The sequence below is a fragment of the Octopus sinensis genome, linkage group LG2, assembly GCF_006345805.1.
Source record: "Octopus sinensis linkage group LG2, ASM634580v1, whole genome shotgun sequence".
Taxonomy (NCBI): Eukaryota; Metazoa; Mollusca; class Cephalopoda; order Octopoda; family Octopodidae; genus Octopus; species Octopus sinensis.
In genome coordinates this window covers 33,727,393-33,745,869 of record NC_042998.1, presented here as the reverse complement: position 1 = coordinate 33,745,869, position 18,477 = coordinate 33,727,393, and the positions used below count along the sequence as shown (strand labels likewise).

Below are 18,477 nucleotides of genomic sequence, written 5' to 3'. Positions count from 1 at the left end.
TGTTGTTGTTTGGCCCTAGGTCGGCCCTGATCCAGTAAACCCATGATCAAAGGCATTCCTTTCAGGGGCAAGAAAAACGACCATTTTAATCAACGTGCCTTTTTCTAAAGCAGTGAAGTGTTACTTGAGGGAGATTAAGCTGTTTTTCCTAGCAGGTTGGTTCGTGGTGGGGAATGGTGTTGGTGTCACTCAATTGCTGTGGTAGGGAATGCGATGGGGGTGTTGGGGCTGGTGGTGATGCTAGTAATGTTTGTGGTGGTGGTGGTGGTGGTGGTGGTAGTTGTGATGATGGTAGTGATGGCGGAGTTGGTGGTGATGCTGGCGGTGGTGGGCTAGTTTTGGCGATGGTGGTGGTAGGGCGATAGTGGCAGTGGTGATCGATATGTTGGTATATTTAATGAAAGAAATATCGGAGATGTACTTGCATGGCAAGTGCCCTGATGTGAGATCGTGTGCTGGAACGGAAACAATTGCAGCGTGGAAGGTGTTTATAAGCCATTTAAGAAACACCCAATATCCGTTAGATTCACTTCAACATTTAAATTTAATTTGTCAAAATATTTTCGTCGCTTTGAGACCGCGACCTATTCTTCAAAAAGAAGAAAAAAAAACACAGAAATAATAATGCCGTGGATACAAGACAAAATTAGAGAATAATTAATATTATTTTAATTATTAATAAGGCGGTGAGCTGACAGAATCGTTCGTACGCTGAGCAGAAATTGTTTGCAGTATTTCGTCCGTCTTTTACGCCCAGAGTTCGAATTCTGCCGAGGTCGACTTTGTCTTTTATCATTTCGGGGTCGATAAAATAAGTACTCGTCGAGTACTGGGGTCGATCTAATCGACTTACCCTCTCTCCTGAACTTGCTGGCTTTGTGCTAAAATTTGAAACCAATATTATTTTAATTATTGTGGCAAGCAGGGAAAACAAATCTGGACATGTTTCAGTCTTAATAACCGTCTTAGATAATTGGCAATCTCATTAGACACCGGAGCCATTAGAACCCCGCGGTATTTGTTTCGGTTGGTTACGTTTTGGTTTCAAATCCAGCCATGTCAGCATTGTTTTTCATTTTCCGGGGTTGATAAATAAATAAATGAATAAATAAATAAATAAATACAGGACCAGACCAGAGGTTGCTGACTGGCAGAATCGTTAGAACATCATCGGACTTCTTGCGATGTTCGTAGTGGCTCTCTGCATTATGAGTTCGAATCCTGCCGCATCCTATTTGGGAGGCGGACTCAGTCGTTGGATTCTGCTCTGTGGGACCAGGTATTCAATGTAAGGACAACTTCCTGTCTTCGGAGCTCCTGAAAAATGTCACAGGAGCTTCAGAGCTCCCGTAAAAGGTCATGGGCAGCGCCTTTCGACCCTGATTAAGGAATTAAAAAAAGAAAAGGGTAGACCTTTGATTTCTTGTCAAAGTATGGCGGGTGAATAAATTTCTGAGTACATTTTCTGAGTTTACTTCTGAGTACATCTTTTCTTGCTTTAGTGATTAGACTGGGTCCATGCTGGAGCACTGTCTTGAGCAAACTGTGGACGAATGAATCGATCTCAGTACTTATATTTTTAAAGTCTGATGCTCATTCTACCATTTTCATTCTTAGCTGAACTGCTAAGTCATGGGAACATAAACACACCAACAGCGGCTATAAAAGCGGTGGTAGGACACATGGGCGCAGGAGTGGCTGTGTGGTAAGAAGCTTGCTTCCCAACCACACATGGTTCCGGGTTCAGTCCCACTGCGTGGCACATTGGGCATGTGTCTTCTACTATAACCTCGGGTAGACCAAATCCTTGTGAGTGGATTTTGTAGACGGAAACTGAAAGAAGCCTGTCCTGTGTGTGTGTGTTTGTCCCTCCCACCATCGCTTGATAACCGATGTTGGTGTTTTTACGTCCGCGTAACTTAGCGGTTCAGCAAAAGAGCCCTAAAGAACAAGTACTAGGCTTACAAAGAATAGGTCCTGGGGTCGATTTGTTCGACTAAAGGCGGTGCTCCAGCATGGCCGCAGTCAAATAACTGAAACACGTAAAAGACTACATATATATATATGTGTGTGTGTGTGTATACATATGTATGTATATATATATATATATAATATATATATATATTATATATATATATATATATATATATAATATATATATATATATATTATAATAGAGAGAGAGAGCGAGAGAGAGAGAGATATGTATTTCAAGTGTATCGTTGGTGATTTTCCTTCCGCCGTCCGTCTCCCTTTCTTTGTACTTTCCTTCTCTTTTTCTGACGAAGAGCTTGGCTCGAAACGTTAAATCCTCTTTCCTTCCTTTTCTGAGCGTCTGATGATACAGTACTTGTACCACGTCCTCACGTTATTGTTTTTTGTTTGTTCTTCTTTGCTTTGATTCACTATACATACATACATACATACATACATACATACATACATACATACATACATACATACATACATACATACATACATACATACATACATACATACATACATACATACTACCATTGGTCACCCTGAGGCTACAGTTGAAAGTACTTGGCCTAGGTGTCACACGCAACTGGTGCTTAATCTATTGACCCCGAAAGGATGAACGGCAAAGTCGACCTCTGCGGAATTTGAACTCAGAACGTAGCGGCAGACGAAACACCACTGAGCATTTCGCCCGGAATGCTAACGTTTCTGCCAGGTCACCGCCTTGTCTCTCCATTTCTTATTGCAGACGATAAGCAGTCATGAACTGAAGAAAAGTTTGACTGCTATTTCTAGCAGCGCCTATGACCACATCAGGGTATCCTGGATATTCGTGCTACTGCTGCTGCTGTTGTTGTTTAACCCCAGGTAAACCAAGTTCCTAGCAACGCTTGACTGATGACGTTCTAGCCATGACCATCCTTTATGTTTTGTGGGAATATAACGAGTACTTTATCCCATGCAGTGTAGTGTGGATTGGAGGTGAATTAATCTACGATTTCTAGCAGGTTAATGTAGTGACTCCATGGTTTTTGGTTGTATTGCTGAGCTCCAAGTTAGTCATAATCAAGTAGACCTATGATCAAAAGCGTTCTAGCCGTGGCTATCCCACCATTCCCTATGTGCAGGAAATCAAGAACTACCACATTATTCAATGGGTTCTTTTCTCCCCCACCTCAAAGATAACAGAGAGTGATTTAAGGGAGATTTGGTTGTTATTTCTAGCAGATCTGATAACCACGTAGCAGCAGTTTGGGAGATGATAGCAGTGGTGGCGTGATGGTGGAGAGGGCGATGCCGGTAAGTGTGGTTGCCGGTTATGATGCTAATGATGATGATGATGGAAATAGCGAGGAAGAGGGCGTGATGGTGGAATGCCGAGAAGTTTTCTCCATACATACACTAGTGCGAGAAAATATCCTCACATACACACACACACTCTCTCTCTCTTTTACCCTTTTACTTGTTTCAGTCATTTGACTGCGGCCATGCTGGAGCACTGCCTTTAATCGAGCAACTCGACCCCGGGACTTATTCTTTTGTAAGCCCAGTACTTATTCTATCGGTCTCTTTTGCCGAACCGCTAAGTAACGGGGACATAAACATACCAGCATCGGTTGTCAAGCAATGCTAGGGGGACAAACACAGACACACAAACACACACACGCATACATATATATATACATATATACGACGGGCTTTGGTCGGCCCGAGGCTATAGTAGAAGACACTTGCCCAAGGTGCCACGCAGTGGGACTGAACCCGGAACCATGTGGTTGGTAAACAAGCTATTTACCACACAGCCACACACAATTTACATATACAAACACTTTCTTCTTTCATTCTTTTACTTATTTCAGTCATTCGACTGCGGTCATGCTGTAGCATCGCCTTTTAGTCGAGCAAATCGACCCCAGGACTTATTCTTTGTAAGTCTAGTACTTATTCTATCGGCCTGTTTGCCGAACCGCTAAGTTACGGGGACGTAAACACACCAGCATCGGTTGTCAAGCGATGGTGGAGGGGAGGGCAAACAGATACACAAACATGCACACACATATATACATATATAATATAAATAATATATATACATGCATATATACATACGTATATGTACATACATCTATACGTAAATACATATGCATATGTGGGCACAGGACGTCACGAAACGTGTACAACAAAAAAAAAATACGAAGTACGACTACATGGAATATGAAGTATTTTTTCGAACAACGAAAGACACAAATGGAAAACAAGACAAACAACATAAAGAACGAGCCTTTATCAGTTGTTGGCTGTTTTTCTTGTCTCGTATTTCGAGCATTTAACAACAATATACGCTTTCGATAAAACAGTTGCTCCTGCTAAGCTAATTAAATAAAATTTTGGGATTTTACGGAGGGTCAAAATTGGTTAAAGCAAACAGGACGGCGAATATATACGACGGGCTTGTTTCAGTTTCCGTCTACCAAATCATAAGGTTTTAAATCCATAAGGTCTTTTAAAAAATCCCAAAGGTTTTAAAACCACTCACAAGGTTTTGGTCGGCCCGAGGCTATAGTAGAAGACACTTGCCCAAGGTGCCACGCAGTGGGACTGAACCCGGAACCATGTGGTTGATAAGCAAGCTCCTTGCCACACGGCCACCTCTGCGACTACACATATAAAGATTTTGAAACGGTTTCTTTCTCGTCTTTTCTCTTTCCTTCCAATAACCCACTCGCCCCTTTCTCTCTCGTTGTCAAGAAAGCCCTCTATTTCTCCCGCTTCATTTTGTATGTGTAACCTGCGTTTATACATGTGTGTGTGTGTGTGTGTGTGTGTGTGTGTGTATTTAGATATTTAAAAAGTACGTACTAGCTGAACAAATGATTTAATACAAGGTGTAATGTGGAATAACTTCAAACTACACTCAAACACACGCACAGATATATATTAATTTCACACACATATATATATAGTGAGGGGACGAACGGAAGAAAAAGACATACATACACATAGAAAGGCGTACACACACACATAAAAAGGCATGCACACACACACACACAGATATATATTACTTTCACACACACACACACATATATTACTTTCACACACACACACACATATATTACTTTCACATACACACACACATATATATATATTACTTTCACATACACATATATATATATATAGAGAGAGAGAGAGAGAGGGGACGAACGGAAGAAAAAGACATACATACACACTCACATAGAAAGGCGTACACACACATAAAAAGGCATGCACACACACACACACACATAAAAAGGCACGTACACACACGCACACACTCAAGTAAGGGCTGGAGAGAGAGAGAGAGAGAGAGAGAGAGAGAAGAGGGAACGAGCGAGTTATTGGGAGGAAAGCTAAAAAAAAAAAAAACGAGAAAGAGGCTTGTTTCAAACTATGTATATATAAAATATTCGACATTGTATTATAAATCTTTTCAGATTTAATCGGTCAGCGAAAGAAGTACCGGCAGCAGATCCCCGGACAAAAACACTACCCGGCTGAGGAAGCAACAAGTTTCACTGCAACTACTACAACGACAACAACTACTTCTACTACTACTACTACTACAACAGCTGCTGCTGCTGCTGTTACTACTACTACTACTACTACTGCCTCTGCTGTTACTGCTGCTGCTATCGTAGTAACTCCAAACAGCTGAAATAGTTTCAGTTGTCACTACTTTTAGCGTGATACGCTAGTAGTCGCAGCTATTCCTAACTGCTGCAAGTCTTCGCGTCATAGTTTTTTTTCTTTCCCCTCTTTCAAAATTTCTTTCCTATCCGTCACTCGCTTCTTCCCCCTCCCTTTCCTTCGTGCCCCCCTCTCTCCCTCTCTTTAACTCCCTTTCTCACACTCTCTCTCTCTCTCTCTCTCTCGCTATTTTTCTTTCTTAAGTCTTAGCAATATCCCGAAATGAAATGTCGTCAGTTTTGATTGAAAACGGTTTTATCAAACATCCAACGAAGTCGAACAGAAGAAACGAGAAACAACTGTCGTACTTCGAATTCAGCTTCGTTTCTACAAGTTAAGACGGAAAAATATAAAAAAAAGTTTTCCGTCAGAAATTATTATTATTAAACCAGGACCAACGCCACCGTCGCCATCGCCATCGCTCACAAGTAAAATCAACAATGACTATGAGGTGGTGATGCCGGAGCGGATAACGGTGATGATTGTTCTGGCTGTCATGACTATGATGACGACGACGACGACGAAGATGATAAATGCAAACACTGAACTTTCATCACTAAAATCGTACAATATTTAAGTGTCAACAACGTACGAAGGAAAACACGAAAGAAAGGTTATTAAAAACAACAAAATCCAGTTGGACACGAAGAAATCGTAAAAAAAAAACCAAAAAAAAAAAGATCTTTCATATGAAATAAGTTATTTTTTGAACAAATTTTCGTTATTTATATACATCCATCCATACATTAGTATATATCATTTATATATATATATATATATATATATATATATATATATATATATATATATGTATGTATATATTTTATTAATATTTAGCTGAAGCAACAAAGTGACTCAAGGGTGAAGAGTTTCGTGCGTTAGCACTTCACACACGTCCCTTGACGATAAAAAAAAATATATATTTAAATAATCGCTTCATGTGTATTGAAAATATTTTGTCATAGCTGCCAAGCACTGACAAGCAAGTGGTTGGAGTCGAAAGCGGGTGACAATTTTCTCAGTGAATTTGTTTTTTAAATGTACCCTTGAGGCGAAAAATAGCTTGGAGAAAAACACTGCGGAGAAAAATTTAAATATAAAAAAAAAAGAAACGAAAAAAAAAAAAACGAAAAAAAAAATAAAAACGGGAATTTCATGCGCTACATCGATATTTCGAAAATATCGTGAAAAATATGCCCTGCATTTCCATAAACGTTCACAGGATTATTACTTGTTAATGTAAGGAGTTACCGACTGGCTGTGCGTGCGTAGTAGATTGAAGGTAACTGTGGAGGCTTGGGAGTTCATAAACTTCACTATTTTCGAACTAACCTACCTACGAAAGAGCAATAAATTTCAAAGCCCACAAAAAATAATGGATTCAAGAATTTTTTGTTGGATGTTAATAGAAAACTATGGGAAATCCTTGGAATGTTTCAGAAGCTACGAATAGACACGTGAGAGGAAATACCACTTCGAAGAAAGGAACTACTGGAGTAATGTTTTTTACCTTTGGAAGTTAACATTCTGGTTTTACCCTAAGGAAAACAACACATACAACGGAGTTGACAAAACAACCTGGTGAATGATTTTTTACCATTTTGTTAAATCAAGAATCGTAGTTATTTTTGTAACAATCTGTCATATTTTAGATATGCATATATATATGAATATAAATTAACCGCTATATAATAATACATGCATATTACAAATATAAATTCATAAATTTATTTATTTATTTTAAAATAATTTATTTACAATATAAAACGCCCTCAGATTTTCAATATATTCGAGTAGATAAAGAAATACCCATAAAATAATTTAGCAATGAATGCTGTTAGTCGTGCCGAGATGCAGGGAACGCCACAGTATCCTTATCAGAGAGACTTTCAAGAGGCTGTAAAGAATGGAGATACAAATGTGTTGCAGCAGATACTGGAAAAACGTGAGGGCAAGGTGAACATTAATCTATTCGATACAGAAGGTCAGACAGCTTTGCATCAGAGCTGCTTAAATGGTAATCTTGAACTCGTGAAACTGTTAGTTAAATTTGGGGCTGATGTACGCCTTGCAAACCGCGATGGTTGGAGTGCATTGCATATAGCAGCTTATGGGGGTCACCAGGAGATAGAGAGTTATCTTATCCATGTCAACAGCCGAGACTAGTTTGGCATGAACTTGTCATGGACAGGCAAACATTATTATTATTATTTTATATATATATATATATATATATATATATATATGTATTCATTTTTTGGGGGGAGGGAAAAAAGTGGGTAGGGAGAAGAAAAAGCTGTTTGTGTATTTTTGAAGAATTTGGAAATTTAAAAGGAACATGAAGAAAAGAAAAAGAAAACGCGTGATAGAGAATGAATGAGGAAGGAGGGATTGTAAAGAAGAAATAGAGTTAGTAAGTAAATTAAGCAAAGTTTGATTGAATGGGCAAGTAATGACAAGAAATAGAAAGATGCAAGTGAGTGGTGGTACGTCGCCGTACAAATTTCCTTATTCCTATTATAATGAATGAATGTTGCTGTGAGTTGTTGTTACGGCTATATTATGGCTGTTGTTGTTATTTCTAATATTTTGTTGTTTTACTTAGTTGTCGTCTGTTATTTTCTTTACAATAACAATAAAGCAGGCGACAAAAATATTCCATTCAACAGAAAGTTTGTTTCTTTTCTATTTTTTCCCTTTCCCTCTCTCTCTCTCTCTCTCTCTACGTTGTCTCTTTAGTCCAAACGTTTTCATTAACACCAAAAATAATATCAACAATCATGTCTTTTATGCACAAAGTTATATTTTATTTTACTTTGGGGTGATGTCGAAATTAAGATAAAATAACAATATTTTTCGTTAAATATGAATTAAGAGTTTCCGATGCTTTGATTTTAACAATCCCTCTACTCCGGATGTGTAAAAGATTGAATCTTAAGAAGAGATTACAGAAGTTTGGAACATGAGATTGAAGCAGACACCGCTACGTTGTATAGTGAAAGATATACTGAAACAAGTTTATTATACAAGCTGTGCCATGCACCCGACTATCTACCCAATAACATGGTTGTTTAACCACACTCATAAATATAGTAAATATGATATACACACATGAATCAATTATATGTGCGGATATATATATATATATATATAGGCAACATATGTAAAATGCATTTAAATATATAAATGGCTGTGCATGGGTATGTATATATATATATATATATATGCATGTATGTATATGAAGTCGCTTAAGAGTCCCTTAAATACATGTACGTCAAGTATATATATATATATATGTATGTATATATATATATATATATATGGGAGTGAGTTGACAAGGGAAAAAAAGAGAGGCACTCCACATGTTTAGTAGGAGTTATGTGTGTGTATATATATATATATATATATATTATGAGAACAAGAAAGACGGGAATATATGTGTGTGTATACATGTATGTATATTCACAGATATATATATATATATATATATCAGTAATTCCTACATAGATACAGACAACATTAATGACACACATCTATACCCCTATACACACATTTTGCACACACACATATATATATATACATATATATTTAATCAGCCGAAATTGCGAGGATGATCCGGTTCTTGACTGAAGATTGAAGGCTTCGAATGTCCCCTCCGTGTTTTTTGTATCGTCTTCTAAATGTCTTACGTTCTTGTCCCAGTTTGTATTTTTCTACATATAGTATATATAGATATATATCTATATATATATATATATACATGTATGTATGCGCGCATGTTTACTCTCATAGGCGCGCACACACGCTATAGATGTCACTATAACATATGTGGTTACTTGGGCAATCTGTTTTACAGTGTGATCACAGCAGACGCGAACAGAAACTAGTTTCTGCTTGTCTGCAAAGGAATAGGTTTCTATGCCTGCATGTCTCCATTTTGGCTCGAAGCGTCCCGCACTCGTACACACACATACACACACACACACACACACACACAAGCTTTACATACAAATATTAATACACACGTTGGGGGTATATGAAACTGTGGTGTGTGATGCGAGTGCTTGCCGCGCGCAGGCGATTTTCATCGGGTATTCTCTCATATGTATTTCCGAATTCCAGTGCTTCGCTCCATTTGTGTGTGTGTGTGTGTGTACGCTGATAAAACCCATGTTCTTATAATGGAAAAAGAAAAAAAATGGATAAAAGTTTTCAGCATTTCATCATTATCATTGTCATTATCTTCAGCACCTTCATCACGGTCATCATCATCATCTATTATTATTATTATTCGAGCTGGCAGAGTCGTTAGTACGCCGGGCCAATTGTTTAGACGAATCATCTTCATCATCATTATCATTATAATTGTTATTATTATTATTATTATTCGAGCTGACAGTCGTTAGTACGCCGGGCAAAATGTTTAGACGAATTTTGTCCATCTTTACGTTCTGAGTTCAAATTCAACCGAGGTCGACTTTGCCTTTCATCCTTTCGAGGTCGATAAATTAAGTAATCGACTAGTCCCCTCCCCACCACGCTTCAGGCTTTGTGCCTATACAAGAAAGGATTATTATTATTATTATTATTATTATTATTATTATAGCAGTACCCTTAGCACATAGGACAAAATGTCTTACGGCATTTCGTTCGTCTTTACATTCTGAGTTCAATTTCCGCCGCGGTCGACTTTGTCTTTCATCTTTTCGGGGTCAATGGCACAGGTACTATTTGAGTACTGGACTATATGTAAGTGATTAAACCTTTTCCTTCATAATTTCAGGCTTTGTGCCTATGATAGGAAGGATTATTATCATTATATTATCCCTATATTTTCTAGCAGACCCTGTGTGATTGGCAAGGTTGTTGTTGTTGTTACGGTTTCGCTTAGAGTGTGGCATGTAGTTGACTGCAGCAAAAGAAGCTCCCAGGATCGAGATTCCGTTTAGTGCAGAGCTGGGACAGCGGTGGACACAATATGGCAATGAAAGGAAGGGAGACAACTGAGTTGGGAGTGTGAGGGTGGGACACAGACAAGCACAGCTTTACATATACGAGACGAGCTCCGTGGCACGGCGGTTACAGTAGCGGTGATAGAAAATGCAGACGACAACTCTGTAAAAGGCTGGAATGTGTTGCAAGGTGGATGAGTTTATGTCAATCAGCTGAGTGTGCTTTCCTTCCATACAGTGTATAATGTCAGGGCATGGTATGTAGCTGAGCAGAGATCCAAACGTAGAAGCAGTGTACCATTGTGGGTCTCATTGGAAACTTTTAAAGAATTTGTAGATGCTGATGTACTGAAGTATACTCTGGTTCTGAAGAGAAAGGTCAGTCTTTTATATGCAGTATTTGCCATCTTGAAGACGTGTATCTTCCAGCTGAGGTCTTCACTGGTAAGCAGGCTGAGTATTTGAAAAGACTGCGAGAACCTTAGTTCCGTGCTGTTCGCGTTATTGAAGTGAGATAATGTCTTGATACAAAGACGATACTTTACTTTCGCTTTCGAAAGAGTTAAGGTTGGAATGGTTTTATGTTTTAGGGTCTCTGATTTAGTAGCTGGTACATATTCGGTGTGATGTGTCACGGGTGGATGTGGATGCCTATGAACACAAGGATAGGAAGGAATGAAGAAAGCTGCCATCTGTGGCGTTACTGCAGGCGACTGCATGTCGCTTGTTGATATATTTGGAGTGTCTAGGATTAAACCAAACCCTAGGACTTACCAGTGTTCATGGAGTTCGAGAGTAGTCCGATAGGAAACCACTAGAAACAAGAGACATAGAAGTGTAGTTTTGACAGAAGCTTCAGAGCTGAAAGCTCTTCTGATATCTAATACAACACAGCTTTATCTTATTTCTTTGTCTTACAAGGGTGAGAGCTTACTGGTAGCTGACGTAGAATAGGTTCCCAATAGATCTGATTTTATGAAAACCATGCAGGTGGTCATTAAGGAGCGAAAGAGATTCGAGGTATTCAGTAAGTTTTTTGCTTCCTATGAAATATCTGAAGTGAGTGCTATATGAGAGAAGGGAGCAGGAAGTGCAGAGTTGCTCTTCTTGGGAATGGGAAACAGTGCAGTGTGTTTCCAACAAGCAAAATATATATTTGAGGATGAATAGAGGGAGATTGAAGAGCTTAAGTAATGGGTTAGCTCTGCGACGCATGGTTTGATGGTAGTGGAGGGCGCCTTGTCAGGTCGTTGGTCTTTTTTGGTTTCACGTGACACAAGATGCTTTCACATCCAGCGCTTATGAGCACCAGCTGGTGAACCTGGCAGAGTGGAAATGGATTGGTTTGAAAAATAAGTAACTAATGTGCGCAGTTTAAAATTGGGTGCAAAGCGGGTATCAAATGTAGAGGTTTTCTTTGCGGAAATTATGCTCATAGTATCATGATGGTTGATAAGTGAAGGGACAATATGCATCCACATAGTTGGCAGAGATCTTTCAGTCAAGGGGCCAAAAAGATTGTTTGCAGTTTGAAGGGTGGGAGAACGTGTGGCCTGTGCAGGGTACAGAGGTGTTCCTGCAATTCCGATGATGATCGTGCAGGAGTTATAGCGCAGGGTAAGAGTCATCCAGTATCTAAGGGTGGGGAATTTTCTGAAGGCTGTGATGTTTTTTTTTTTTTTTTTGAACTGCCGTTGTGAGTGATCCACTTGCTGGAATTTGGAATTGAAAGTTTTTGATATACATAACATGTGGTGGGATAGGCCCCCAAAAGTTGTTTTCACTCACCCGCTCAGCTGTTTCTGCTGGATAAGGGGGCGAAGCACGCGTGCTACCAAGAATAGTTAAAGTAGAATGAGTGAAGCTCCGACCAGTTAGCTAAGTTCAGTGATCAGACAAGCGAGGTTGTCTGATGTGATATGTGAATACATGGTCGGACGGACGATAAGTGAAAGATATTTAAGGCCCCTGGCGTTTAGAGAGCAACGGTGTCGATTGAGTTGAAGTTATGAGTTGGAAATTGCAGCAGATTCCATTTCTGCGCCAGCAATACTAGAATGGAGAAAGTGTGAGAGCCCGGCAAAGTTGCGAGCATGGAAGTCATTGATGCAAAACAGATATAGCGGAAGAGTTACTGATGCTTCGAAGAATTCGCCGTGAGCAAAGATTACAGATATATTTGGAGTGAGAAAGACAGAATAACAGGAATTTTTTTCGATATCGATGTCCAGGTGAGAAAGGTGAGTGACTGGAGAAGTAAAATCTGTGTATGCAGATGCTATCTTTGAAAGTGAAGTTTGGGTAGAGAGCGTGATCTGGACAGCAGTGAAAAGTTAAAGATAAGGGTCGAAAGACATGTTTCGGAGAAGAATTACCTGTGTGGGATCTCTGCTGGATCGGAGGCCACAGATGTTAGAGAAGCGGATTGCTTAACTGGTTAAACTTCAGTTTTACTCAAGTAGGGAAATATAGAGTGGGTCGGTGCGACGTTGGCTCATGATAACTCCGGTTAGAAGTTTTCTTGACCCCATACCATATGGACCCCAATGCCTGTAACGAAGTGAACTTCATTAAAGGCACTTATGGATCAACTGATGATGTTAATCTAGGTGTGAAGGTGCTTTTTCTTTACAAGTAATGTTTAGTTGTATTTTTTTTATCAGTATCATTTAACTGGCTGTTAAAAATCCATTTAATTTGAATATGTATGTTTACACACATTTACAGTTATAAATATTTATACATATGCATGCATGCGTCCATCCATACATACATATATATATATACACACACACGCATACATACATACATAGCATACATGTATATATGTATATGTATGTATATATATGTGTATATCTATGTGTATATGTATGTATATATATATGTGTATATGTATGTATATATATATGTGTATATGTATATATATATGTATGAATATATAAATATATATGTGTATATATATATATATATATATATATATATATATATATTATATATATATATACACACACGAAGAGGGTTTTTTTCCTTCACTGCTGCTCAGAGATATGGGTTTCAGACAAGCAACGAAAGTAAGCTCTTCCTTTAGAAATATAGATGCTACCAAATGTATAAAGTTCTATCTCATAATTCATAGTTCAAAATGCAAAATAAACTTTTTTTTTTCAACAAGTAGTTTCAGCCTCGCTGTTAAAAGTAACCAAAAGGATTCTCTTTACTCGGCCATGTTTCTAAAAGTTATAACCAGAAAAAAAAAAAAAAAAAATATGCAGTGCTCGGTAATCTTTCAGTAAATCTATGTAAAATAACCGACAAAAATGAATAGAAGAAGATGTATACCGATTAAAGAATAAAAGTTCCAAATCAATATTTCGGATATTGCTATTGATATTATGATCGGAGTCTGTGTGATATGTTACAGAGGTTACGTCCATAATGTCGATTTATGGTGGTGTAAAAGAGATTACAGCCAACATTTCAACTTATATCACGTGGAGGTATTGAATATGGTTTAAATGAGAGTATTCATATACATCACGTGATATTTTTCACGAAATTCTGAATGACTTATTTGCTAAATCATTTAGCTAAATTCCAGAAGCTGAAAGAAAGTAATCTCATAGAGAAGCAATGACTAACCCTGAATATGAATGCCATAAAAGCAGTGTTATATACTAAACGCAACATTGACTTTACATACTTAAATCGAAAGATTATCTCGTGCACTCTGAATAGAATCTTTTCCCACGTTATCAGCGTATGCACAGCTATGCAAAATAGACTAACCAGTTAACTTTAGTCTTGGTTTATATACGCGATAAAAAGCTATACTCTTTAAAACTCCCGTGGAAAGAAGACGGGAATTCTCTTTCTGATGAAATACTAACAAGAACTGAAACTGGTCAAGCCGATTTCGAATTATTTTTTGTACCCAAGTTTGCCTTCAACAGCGAGGCTAAAATTGCGTATATATCAAAAATAAAAATCTTACATTTAAGTGTGTGTGTGTGTGTACTGTATGTATGCTTGTGTGTGTGTGTGTGTTTTGTATTTATGTTTGTGTGAGTATACTTCTGTTTGTGAGTTTGCATGAAATTGTACGGATCTTGTGTATTTACTCACACGCACCACGCACATACACATGCACATATATGCGTGCGTGTAATATGCTTTGTTGTGTTTAGGCACAAATAGAACCCCCCCCCCTTGCTTTTCATTGTTCGATGTTATTTCTGCTTTAAAAGAAAATCATCAAAATGTATCCATTTTTACAAAACTACCTCATTTGAAAACAAGATTATAGTTTATAGCCACAGTTTAGAGACTGAAAAAGGTAAAAAGTAAAAGATTTGTGTGTATGTGTGTTTACATGTCTCACATACACGCTTTAGGTTCCTTCATTGCACCCGAGTACTCTTCTTGACGTCTGTTTGTCTCTATCAGTGGTTCTCAGCCATTTCATGTTTTTAAAAATCCCATTATATTTTTATAATTAAACTAGCAGTATCGCCCGGCGTTGCTCGGGTTTGTAAGGGAAATAACTATATAAGCATTTTTAGAGATGTAAAGTATAATAGCCATCTCAATATGGCTAACCACAAAGGGGTGGGGTGGGTGTTACTGTAGCTTTTTACTTTCTGAGATTTAATAAATTTTTAGAGAGTTACTTCCCTTATATATGCCAAAAATGCATTAAAAATGGGAAGAATTGATGGTAATTTTTTTTTAAATCGTAGACGCGCGCTAATACCCAGAAGGGCTCGATATGAATCACGACTATAAGATACCCGGTTTTGGTTAAACCGCACCACAAAATGTGGGAGTAGTTAGGAATCTAAATCGTAGGAGACAGACAGCACACAACCTCACTTTTATATATAAAGATATTATTAAGAATTGTATTTAAAAAAATCGTTAAAATATATTATGTGTAGGCGTGGCTGTGTGGTAAGAAGCTTGCTTCCCAATCACATGGTTCTGCGTTCAATTCCACTGTTTGACACCTTGGGCAAGTGTCTTCTACTATAGCCTCGAGCCGAGTAAAGCCTTGTGAGCAGATTTGAAAGAAGACTGTCGTATATATATATATATATATATTATATATATATATATGTGTGTGTGTGTGTCCACCATCGCTTGACAACCGATGCTGGTGTGTTTACGTCCCCGTAACCTAGCGGTTCGGCAAAAGAGACCGATAAAATAAGTACTAGGTTTACAAAGAATAAATCCCTGAGTCGATTTGTTCGACTAAAGGCTGTGCTCCAGCATGGCCACCGTCAAATGACTGACTCAAGTAAAAGAATATAAAAAAATATAACCAAATTATTACGCATAATTTTTAACAAAATCTTTCATAGACCCCTCTAACCCACCCAAGGGTCATATCAGCTCTGGTTGAGAACCTTTGGTCTATATCACTGGTTCCCAACCTGCGGTCCACGGACCCCTGTTGGCCCGCAAAGGTAGTACTAGGGGTCCGTGAACTAAGTTCAAAATTTCATATAGATGTAATGTATATAAGGATAAGCACATTAAAAGGGCACCCATGGGTAAACACATTTAAATAAAACGGTTGAGAACCACTAGTTTATATAAAGCCCCTTTTCTGTTAATTTAGTATTTTCAAGCTTTCGCTTTCTTTTTTAAACACTTAAAAAATTTTCTATTTAATCTTTATTATATTTAAATGATGTTATTATTATTATTATTTTTTTATCGTGAAGGTTATTCCACTCTGATATTTACATTTATAGAATGTTTTTATTCATAAACTTAAAATAAAATGTTATTGTCTGTCAGAGAATTATTTCGAACACTCTGTACTAAGTAAATTTATTATACCGTATTATATATTTATAATGTGTGCGTGTGTGTGGTGGTGGTAATGGTGGGGGGTGGGGGTGTAGTAGCCTCTGTTTATTCTTGGTTTCGAAGGAGTCAGCTCAGCGAGTCGTACGTGGGACGATGATTCGGACCCACGCAGTCTGCATTTCGTTTTTACTTTCACACAAATCCTTACACCTAAGAAAAATGAAGGAAATGGCAGGAGGCGGTGGGCGTGGGGACGGCTATTTGCTTTATTCTGTGAATTCTGTGATATTCTTAAATTCTTCAAGGCGGTGCCCCAGTATGGCCGCACTCTAACGACTGGAACAAGTAAAGCCTGTAAACTAAAAGACAGGTTCAAGCATGGCAGCGTGGTAAGAGGTTCGCTTCCCAGCCACATGGCTCCGCGTGGGCAAGTGTTTTTTCTACTATGGCCTTGGGCCGACCAAAGTTTTGTGAGTGGATTTGAAAGAAGCCTGCCATATATATATATGCTGAGATTTTTTCTTGAGAACACATTCTTCGTGGGAATGACGATTTGACGTCTATGTTTAGCATATAGGCTGTCCACTTTAGTGGTCATTCCTCTTAATTTTGTATGTAACACACTTTTTAAATGGAAATGTAAAAGACTTCTTCACTTTTCCCATCAAACTAAAACACTTGTTGTTCATAGACCTGTCTTCGTCTTTTGTTTTTCTTTATATTTCAACTATATATGTGTGTGTGTGTGTATGAGGGTGTCTGTGTTTGCTTCCCGTCACCGCTTGACAACCGGTGTTGGTGTGTTTACATCCCCGTAATTTAGTATTTCGGCAAAAGTGGCCGATAGAATAAGTACTAGGCTTTACAAATATATATTTATATAAAGTTAATCCAAACATGAAAACACAAAGAGAAAACGCAACAACGCGAGGACGTGGAACAAATATAGTATTATTGGACGCTCAGGAAGGAAGGAATGAAGGAGGGTTTTCCGTTTCAAGCGGAGCTCTTCGTCAGAAACATAGGAAAAGGAAAGATCCAAAGAAGGGAAGACGGAGGAAAAAATCGCCAACGGTACACACGCGGTCACATATTGTATGTATGTATGTATGTATAAGCAATACTAAATCTCTGAGCGAGGTCTATATAATAAACATTGGTGTCGATTCGTTCGACTAAAATTTTTCAAGGTCGTGCCCCAACATGGCCGCAGCGTAATGACTGAAAGTAGTAGAAGATAATGACGCACACACACACGCACACACACACACACACACACACACACATGGTGAGTGATTGCGTGCATTTAGGTGTCCAAGTGTTTACCTGTGTTTCCAAATATAATTCCGATGATACAAAAGGCAGGGATTTTCAAATTGGAATTTGGTACAAACATGATGAGTGGGTTTCTAAAAGAACCAATGTATGAAAGGTGTATAGTAGAGGTGGTCGTTTCCTGCTGGTCAACTGTTTATCATCGGTAACTGCCCCTGTAGATTTGGCACCAATGAACGAGGTGAAATGCGGTCCATAAATATGTCTGGTGCAGAGTGTTACAACGATATGTGTCCAAATAATACAATTTAAAATTATGATTTTTTTTTTCTTCTTCTTCAACTTATGTTATAAGAGTTTCTCAAGTGATCGAAATATTCCAATATATACTGTCTATCTATCTATCTATGTATGTATGTATCTATCTATCCGTCAATCTATCCATCAATGTATCTATCACTCAGTCAATCCATCCATCATTCCATGTCTATGTATGTATGTATGTATGTATGTATCTATCTATCTATCCGTCAATCTATCCATCAATGTATCTATCACTCTATCAATCCATCCATCATTCCATGTCTATCTATCTATCTATCTATCTATCTATCTATCTATCTATCTATCTATCTATCTATCTATCTATCCGTCAATCTATCCATCAATGTATCTATCAATCTATGTATCAATCCATCCATCATTCCATCTACCTATCTATCTACATATCTAT

The 18,477-nt window shown here is 38.1% G+C and overlaps 1 protein-coding gene across 1 annotated transcript; it reads left to right on the top strand.

Moving 5' to 3' along the window:
- Positions 1-7,530: 7,530 nt before the first annotated feature.
- Positions 7,531-7,869, top strand: LOC115224427 (notch-regulated ankyrin repeat-containing protein-like). Its single transcript, XM_029795331.1, has one exon. It carries the CDS (start codon positions 7,531-7,533, stop codon positions 7,867-7,869), a length of 339 nt encoding a protein of 112 aa, XP_029651191.1.
- Positions 7,870-18,477: the final 10,608 nt, after the last annotated feature.